The following is a 9288-nucleotide window of genomic DNA, read 5'->3' as shown; positions in this document are numbered from 1 at the left end:
ACCTCATATACAGTATCTCATTTAAATTTCCTACCTCTCACGCAAAAGCCGTGTCTTCTAGAATCTGACATTTCTACTCTGGGATAAAGGACTTTCACAAATAAAAACAAAAATGCTGGAAATACTCAAGTAACATTTGCAGAGAAAGAAGCAGATTATTCATGGGAGCTGAACACTAAACATTTTTCTCCCAATATTTATACTTCCTTCAGAGAATTGTGATTTACAAGCCCTCAGCCCTCTTCCATCCAGCACCGGCTCCACTTGCATCATCCATATTCAGTTTACTCGGTCTTCATTGTGCCACAGATGTTCTCTTCGGGCTCTTCCAATCCCCCCCTGGAAATGTCACCTTATCTATGTTCTCCAGAAAGGCTGCCTGACCCGCAGTTACTCCAGCATTTTGTGTCGCCTACCAGTAACAAGCTGTTAGGATGGCTGAGTTTTTAATCTAACCAACATGTTTTACAAACTACCTGCAGTTGTCAATCATAGGAAAGTAAGGATGAAAGATCACAGCTATAACAACACAGTATGCAAATTAACAGATTTTTTTAAATTACTGAGATACAGACAACCACCATTGTGGTGTGTATTGCTTCCCCATTGCTCTAGTGAACTTGGTTCGATCCTGACCTCGGGTGTTGTCTATGTTGAGTTTGCACATTCTCCCTGTGACTGTGTGAGTTCCACTGGGTGCTCCGATTTTTTCCCACATCTTGTGTTAGCTGGGAAGTTAACTGGTCACTGTAAATTGCCATAAGAAAAGTAATTGGTAAAATTAATCGATGGTGAGGAGAGCATGAGGGAGCAAGGGAGAGATGGAGAGAGACCAAATCTATACTACCTCTTAGATCATTCCTAGCAATCCTATACCTCCACTTCTTTCCTTGTAACCTATTCAAACTTACCTGACCATTACATCCCCTTTGATTCCCCTGCTACTCAATTACACACTGAGGGGCAATTATAGCAGCCAATTAACCCACCCACTTGGTAATCTTTGGGATGTGGGAGGAAACTGCAGCAACCGGGGCAAACCCACTTGGGGAGGTCAGGATCAAGCCCAGCTTATTGCAAATGTGAGGCAATAGCTCTATTAGTTATGACACTGCGGTGCCATTAATACTGCCCCTGTCAGTTAGTTGAAAGTAACCGACATACATTAAATGGTCTTAACTGGATGAAGTATATCCTCCTGTAGTTAGGAGTTTCTATTGTAAAATACAAAGAGCAGGTTCTTGCCCTGGGGACTGCTCCACCTGCGGCTGGTCATCATAACCCTTTATGTGACGGCAGGAGACTGCAGATGGTGGAATCGAGCAAAACAATGAGTTGCTCGAGGAACTCAGAGGGTTGAGCAGCATCTGTGGAGGCAAAGGGACATTGTATTGAATGAGGACCTTGCTTCAAGACTGAGAGTGTAGAGGGGAATATTATTGCTAGTATAAACACGTAAAAGGGAAATAGAGGCGGGTATGTGATAGTTGAAATAAGCTAAGGTGGGGGATGATGGGCAGATGAAACTAGGTGTGGAAGGGCATGGGGGAGATGCTAGAGTCATTGGTGATCACTACCCTGCGTGTGGTGATCACAACAATGTGTGTGGATGAAGGCAGGAGAATGGGGTTGAGAGGGAAAGACAGATCAGCCATGATTGAATGGCAAAGTAGACTAGATGGGCCGAATGACCTAATTCTGCTCCTATGGCTTATGACAACCCTGTGTGTGGCGATGACTACCCAGTGTGTGGCGATGACTACCCAGTGTGTGGAGATCCTATCCTGTATGCAGTGATCACTATCCAGTGTATGGTAATCACTACCCAGTGTGCACTGATGATCACTATCCAGTTTGAAGTGATCCTATCCCGTGTGCAGTTATTACTACACTGTGTAGTGATCACTATCCACTGTGCAATGATCTAACCCATTCATGGGCATTACCACCAATTTTCATATCGTCTTTATACATGAGTTGGCCTTGGAAAAATTGGACGTTCTTTTGCTGTGTTGGCCATGGATGTAGAAACTGGTATAATGTGTGCAGAACAAAGACCTCCACATCCTCAACAACCTCCATCATTTTTTATTGCAATACAAAAACCTTTTCATTGCAATTCCTTTCATACATAAATATATTAACAATATATCCCACTGGGGACCAAAAGATTTAAGTCTGTCACATTGTGCTATTACAAGCGATTAAGAAAAATTCATAGAAAAATAATATCGAGGGCATACAGCATAAACCATTCAGTATTACACATTTAAAAATACAAGTTTAAGGATGCATCAGTTCCAAAGGCATTAATAGGTACTGTTGCCCTCGACAGGGCAGGGTACATATTAAAGCCTTTTTAATCTTTTTAATAGTTTCAGTCAATATTATTGGTGATTAACATCAAGAAATTTTTTTAAATTCTTCCCCGGTAATAACTTGGGTTTTGAACAACATCGTATGGCACACTGTTATCAGGCAGAGATGGTACCAGAGGACATTTTGATTAAAGAGTCTTTGACATTGTTGAAACTACAGTGACAAAATGACTGCTGATCTGTACTGGACTAACAAGTGGGAAAGACTATGATGCGAGTAAGTGCTGGAGTGTGGTCACTGATGAACAACCTTTTCCACTCTCTCTGCCCAGACTTTCTTTTTCGAAGGTTTCTGATTCTTGCCTGTGACAGGGAATGGTGTAGGATTTATCCCACTGCGGTGGGCTTAACAGCCCAGCTCACCCGCGCTATTGTGTGGGAATGGCCTGAAGGTGAAGTGGGATGGATTTGCCCAGCAGGGTGCTGAGGTCAACTGTAGCAGCACTTACAATGGAGTACACAACAGGATCAGGATTCACCACTCGGCCCTTCAAGCCCATCGTCATATTCACTATAATCATGACTGATCTACCTCATGTCTCTGCTCCCCTTGTGCCGATCCCACATAATCTTCACTTTGCTGATCTTTCAAATATATCATCCTCATCTTTAAACACCTCCAAACATTCCAGCCTCCACATCTCTCCAAGGTAGAGTATTCCAGAGATTCACTCCTCCCTGCAAGAAGAAATGTCTTCACACCATTTTTAAATGACCTCTCCAAGGTTGAGAAAATGTTCAAGATACGTGGTGAAAGGATGGTCATCTTTGGGTGAGGACAATTAATATTGTTCTAAATCACCGACTCAAGAATCAATTCACAATCTGACTTGTCAAATTTTGATCATTTAGTTTGATAATAGTTCATTGAAGAAGGGCTATAATTATTTTGAAGGTGAGCAAGATTCTTGATTCGTACAGGTGTTAGGGGTTATGGGGAGAAGGCAGGAAAAAAGGGTTGAGAGGATGATTGATCAGCAATGATTGAATGGCAGGGTAGACGATGGGCCGAATGGCCTAATTCTGCTCCCATCACTTGAACTTATGAGAAGGGTTTCTAATAATTATTTAGTGGATACCTCCTTTTATCCCATAACCTAGTGGTGTGAGGATTTAACAGGCACCAAGCTGGGACTGGGCAATGGTCCCATAGCGTGGAACCTGGGACCACAGCAAGACATAACAGCTTTGGGCAAACGAGAGAGAAAGGCAGTCCAGGACAGTGGACCAACCTGACATCTACCGACTATCTGAGCAATACCAAGTGCCAGGTTTCCACCACTCAACAATAGGGTCGAGATGATTCTAATTCTTAATGGCTTTCAACTTGCTATAGAAGTGCAATTTATATATATTTTTAAAACAAATCTTGACATCTTTGACACAAACAATGCATAATTTAACATGTAAGAACACACACAAACAAACCCAGCACATCAGCCTCACAGTGTGAAGCTTGGCCTCTCTGAGTGCATTAATTGTGCTTCAACTTCATTCAGTCCAAAGGGAGCTCCCATTCAGATTGTCTCTTGCGACGTTCTCCTACCTCCCTTCTGATGAGTGATTCCCTGCTAATCCTGCAGGATCTGGGAAGGGTGAGATTTCTCACCGACCTCTGTGAATAAGCGGAAGAGATACTGGGTCGGATATGGCTTTGACCCCTTTCAGAATGTTGCTGGCCTCCTGGGGGATACCAGGTCAGCAGGTTTAACAATCCCAAGCTAAGGACATTAACTACTGGTTTAGTTACAGTCAGTGGTCTGAAACCACCCTCCCTGCACACTGACAGCAGGCCCTAATCTGGTGACCCAGTCCCACACTCTGATCCATTGGTTGCTGATCTACTTAAATATCCAGCCAGTGCTTATTTAAAGTCAGAGGCTAAGGAAGGAAAGATATCTTGGAATAAAATAATTAAAGTAAAACCTTTGTATTATTAGCAACCTATTGCAGATACAGGAGAGGAGAGAGCTCGTCCCACTCCACAGTTGGACACAGAGGACCTGCAGGAAGACCTTTTGCTCGCATCACTGCATCCAGTCAAATAAGCTTCTTCCTCACCAATATTTTGCTAACTAGTAAACGTGTGTGTATGTGCCTCACTGACTGATCTCCCAGGTACACTGGAGACTTTAATCCCGGGATGGTTGGTCGTCCTTAGGGATGGTGGTGGTCTCTGTTGGAGAGGCTCCACTCTTCCCGCACGGAGCCGTTCCTCGTTTGTTGCTGGGATTAGGGAGCGCTACGTGACAGCAGTCAGGTACACGGCGATCGGAAGGGAGAGTAGCACCATTGGAAATTGCCCGGCAGCAGGAGAGGGTGTGACTCTGCTGCTCCCGCTCACAGTGTCCGCGTGTTCTTCCTGATCTCCTTGCGCTGCAGCAGCCGCCGGGACTCCCGCGACCCCTCGCAGTCCTCCGACCTGCTGCGCGAGGTCATGGCCAGGGGGTTGCGGCTGACCACCAGGTCCAGCTGCCCTCCGCACTCCGAGATGAGTGGCGCCATCAGGCAGCTGTCAAAGTCCCCCGTCTGGATCTGGTTCACCTGTGGCAGAAGCACAGCAGACCTCACTGGGCTTGCTTCCCCCTCACACCCCACTCCCAGTCCCCCCGGCCAAGCCTTTGTCAAAGCCACGAGGTGGCACTTGGGAAAACTGTGATCAACGTTTGTCCCACCACATCTACTTCTGCCCTATGAAAGAGTTGCCTGCTTTTCCCCACTTCCCCCTTTACTATCCTTACAAACATTGTTCTATCCCCACATTTATCCAGTTACATTCTAAACATCATTGAATCTGCTACCACCACCAATTTAGGCAGTTCCTAACATGGAAAGTACAGAACAGGAACAGGCCTTTCGGCCCACAATATCTGTGCCCAACATGATGCCAAGATAAAATAATCTCCTCTGTCTACACATGGTGCATATCCATGTGCCTATCCAATAGTCTCTTAACAGCCACTATCATATTTGCCTCCACCACCACCTCTGGCTGCGTGTTCCAGGCGCCCAACATCCTCTGTAAAGAACTTGCCCTGTGCATCGCCTTTAAACTTTGCCCCACTTAATTTAAAGCTATGTCCACTACTGTTTAATACTTCCACCCTGGTAAAAAGGTTCTGACTAACCTCATTATTTTATATTCTAACAGGACTCCCCTCAGCCTTCAGCATTCTGGAGGAAACAGCCCATGTGTCCAACCTTTCTTTTTTGAGGCATTAATCTGGATTAGGGAGTATTAGCTAACAAGTGCCATCATTGTTGTGTGAGGTTCAACATTTATCCCTTAACCCTGCTTTCTCTCCAGAGTGCAGTATCTCAGTCTACTTCAAACACGTGCCCATTGTACCCTGAGAGTTACCTCAAGCCTCTTGTACCATCTGGGACAATGTTTTCCTTCTGTTGCAGTTAATACGGCACACACTTCACAACATCAGGTAGCCCTAGGTTGCACTTGCTAGGCTACCTGTGACAGCATCTCCTGACTCTGATCACGATCACAGAGGACAGTGTAAGAACAACAACACCATGCGAATACCACCATCATTGCTCGTGCACCATCCTGATTTGAACACTGTTGCAGACTGAAGAGATTTGGACATCCTATCTGCTTTGCTGTGGGAGTTAACAGACTGAAGTGGTTCAATGAGAAAACCCACTTCTACCTTCGCAATGGAAATGAGGGACAAGCAATAAATCCTGAGCATCAATGATTCAATAATTCAATTCAATGATACTTTATTGTCACATGTACCTAGGTACAGTGAAATACTTTGTTTTGCATGCAACCCGGTAAAATCAGACCTCACTTAGGCAATACACAAGTCAACACATTTCTGGAGCCAACTTTTCAACTTGCCATCGTCCTCAGGACAAATCTAGAGAAATTATTTCCTTTATTCCCACTTATCTGTGTTATTCCCTCCCTCCCCAAATGAGCTAAAGCACCAGCACTCTTTGCTCAACTGTGAGGGGTTGGGGTAACTGTAACATTCCTTCCAGTGTGCCCTTAAAAACTGGTTGATCCTGAAACGTTACCAGCTGACGTGACGCAAGTCAACACTAGCAGCAGGCCACCCAGGAGAGGGGCGAGTCTGAAGATAGGTCTCGACCTGAAACATCACCTATTCCTTCTCTCCAGAGATGCTACCTGGCTCGCTGAGTGACATCAGCGTTTTGTGTCTATCTCCAGGAAAAATATATTAGTCTTGGAGAGTGGTTTCCACATGGCAACTCGGACATGGTCTGTGGCCCATTCACTACTTGACCATAATCCAGGCTGACACTCCCAGGAGACTTACATTGTATGGCCATGTGGTCAGTGTCTTTCAGATGAAACCTTAAGAACTCTAAGTTTCTCGTCACAGATTGCATGACAAATATAAAACAGTTAAATTGCACCACTCGGATCCCTCCACCACTGGAACTGCATGATCTAGAGGCTAACCCCATTGCTTGTGGGATCTCATAGTTTCCAAATTGGCAGCAATGTTTCCTCCTACACAAGCACTTCATCATTGCAAAGTTCACATCACCACTCACAACTCGTGAGCACTACCACCAAGAAAGACAAGGCCCTGTAGATGCATGGAACATCACCACGAAAGGAGCAAGGACACAAAGTGATGGAGTTACTCAGTGGGCCAGGCAAAATCCCTCGAGAAAATGGACCGTGGACGTTTCGGGTCGACAAAGCTCCACCACACACAGGTTCTCTCCAAGTCTCACAACAACTTTACATCCCAGTTCTTCTTTGTTGTTGTGTCTAAATTCTGGAACTTGCACAAGAACACGATGGGAGCATCTTCACGGGTAGGAGCATTGTAGTTCAGGAGAGCAGCTCAGCACCACCTTCACTGGGGCAACTAGGGATGGGGAATCTTTACCGTCCTCTCAAAGTGATGCAAAGGTCCCAAGGAACAAATATAACTTCCCTCTTACCTGCACTATCCGGTCATGGGGCTGGAGCCCACTGCCATCAGCTGGCCCACTCGGCCGTATCAAGTTCACATAAACCCCTTTTTCTAAGAGGCCGTCCGAAATACTGAAACCAAACTCTTCATTCTCGGATTGTTTATGGATCGTAATCTGAGAAAAGAATGTTGCTTCTAAACAAAGGTTTCTTTTTTTTAAATTCAAACCAAATTACAATAGTAAATGGCATATAGTTATGAACTTTTTTTTTTAACATTAAAATATGGAGAGTACAGGTGGCACAGTGCCCCATCGGGTAAAGTCAATGTCACACAGCGCCGGAGACCTGGGTTCGATCCTGACTTCGGGCGCTGTCTGTGTGGAGTTTGCAGGTTCTCCCTGATACTACCTGGGATTCCCAGATCTTCCAGTTTCCACCCACATCTCAAAGATGTGGGGACTTGTTGATTAATTGGCTGCTATGAATTACACTGAGTTTGTACAATTTGGGGGAAGTTCAAGAGTCATGAGTGTTTACTTGTCACATGCACCGGGTATGAACCAGAATAATTAAATTCTTACCTGCTCCGTTACCTAAATTAAATGTAGTTGCAACAGCAATAAATATACAGTAAATGCCAGTTATTCTAAGTAAATTCTCTTGCGATAGTGTCATATAGCGTGGAAACAGGCCCTTCAGCCCAACTTGCCCTCACTATCCAACATGTCCCATCTACACTAGTCCCACCTACCTAGGTTTGGCCCATATCCCACTAAACCTGTCCTATCCATGTACCTGTCTAAGTGTTTCTTAAATGTTGCGATAGTACCTGCCTCAACTACCTCCTGCAGCTCGTTCTATACACCCAACAACTTTTGTGTAAAACGGTTACCGCTCAGGCTAATATTAAATCTTTCCTCCTCACTTTAAACCCAAGTCCTCTGGATCTCAATTCCCCTACTCTGGGCAAAAGATTGTGTGTTTACCCGATCTATTCCTCTCATGATTTCGTACATCTCTATAAGATTGCCCCTCATCCTCCTGCTCTCCAAGGAATAAAGCCCTGGTCTGCTCAAGCTCTCCCTGTAGCTTAGGCCCTCGAGTCCTGGCAACATCCTGGTAAATCTCTTCTGCATCCTTTCTAGCTTGACAACATTTTTCTTGTAACATGGTAAACTAAACAACTCCAAAAATACTCTAAATATGGCCTCACCACATCTTATATAACATGATCTCCCAACTTCTGTACTCAATACTCTGACTGTTGAAGGCCAACGTGCTGAAAGCCTTTTTAACCTCCATATCTACCTATGCCATCACTTTCAATGAACTATCTACATGCACCCCTAAATCTCTCTGGTCAACAACATTCTCCAAAGCCCTACTATTCACTGTGTAGGTCCGATTCCTGTTAGACATCCAAACTAGACCATGAAAGTGCAAACACAAATGTATATAAACTATAATAATGCAAATTCCATAGTAGTTCAGAACTGAGGTAGGGTTGTGCACAAACTTGATGGTTGATGGGAGGAAGCTGTTTTTGAATGTGAAAAGTTGATGGGAGAGGATCAAATGGGATTAGTGCAAATGGGTGTTTGCAGGTCAGATTCAATTCAGAGGGATGAGAGCCTAAGAACAAAGAAGGGACCAACATTAGTCTTCTCTGAAGTCTGAAGTATGGTCCTGACTTGAAACATTGGACGGGCCCGCTGTGGGTGCCGGAGGTCAGCCGAGGACGTGCTGCCAAGAGAACAAAGAGGGACCTGGATTGGGGTGGCCGCCGAGAACAAGGAGGGACACAGCGTGGGGCCGCCGCCGAGAGAACAAAGAGGGAGACGGCATGGGGGGCATGGAGAATGACAAGGGACCATTGGGACTATGTTGAACACTTTGTAACTTTCTTGGCACTCTATATGTGGTAACATATTGCATACTTTGTATATGGCATGCAAAACAAAGAATTTCACTGTGACATGCCACATGTGATAATAA

At 44.8% G+C, this 9288-nt stretch overlaps 1 protein-coding gene across 2 annotated transcripts in view; it reads right to left on the bottom strand.

The window, feature by feature from the left end:
- Window positions 1-802: 802 nt before the first annotated feature.
- grip2b (glutamate receptor interacting protein 2b) overlaps window positions 803-9288 on the bottom strand; it is a 385341-nt gene continuing 376855 nt past the window's right edge. For both annotated transcript variants that reach the window (XM_055647780.1, XM_055647779.1), the window contains 2 exons: window positions 7320-7466; window positions 803-4922 (listed from right to left, as the gene is read on the bottom strand). In XM_055647780.1, the coding sequence (XP_055503755.1) occupies window positions 4719-4922; window positions 7320-7466 (351 nt within the window). In that variant the 3' untranslated portion in view covers window positions 803-4718. The remainder of the gene's footprint in view (window positions 4923-7319; window positions 7467-9288) is intronic.

The sequence above is a fragment of the Leucoraja erinacea genome, chromosome 16, assembly GCF_028641065.1.
Source record: "Leucoraja erinacea ecotype New England chromosome 16, Leri_hhj_1, whole genome shotgun sequence".
NCBI lineage: Eukaryota > Metazoa > Chordata > Chondrichthyes > Rajiformes > Rajidae > Leucoraja > Leucoraja erinaceus.
Note: the sequence above shows the minus strand (reverse complement) of the source record. Positions and strands in the feature narration are given on the sequence as shown.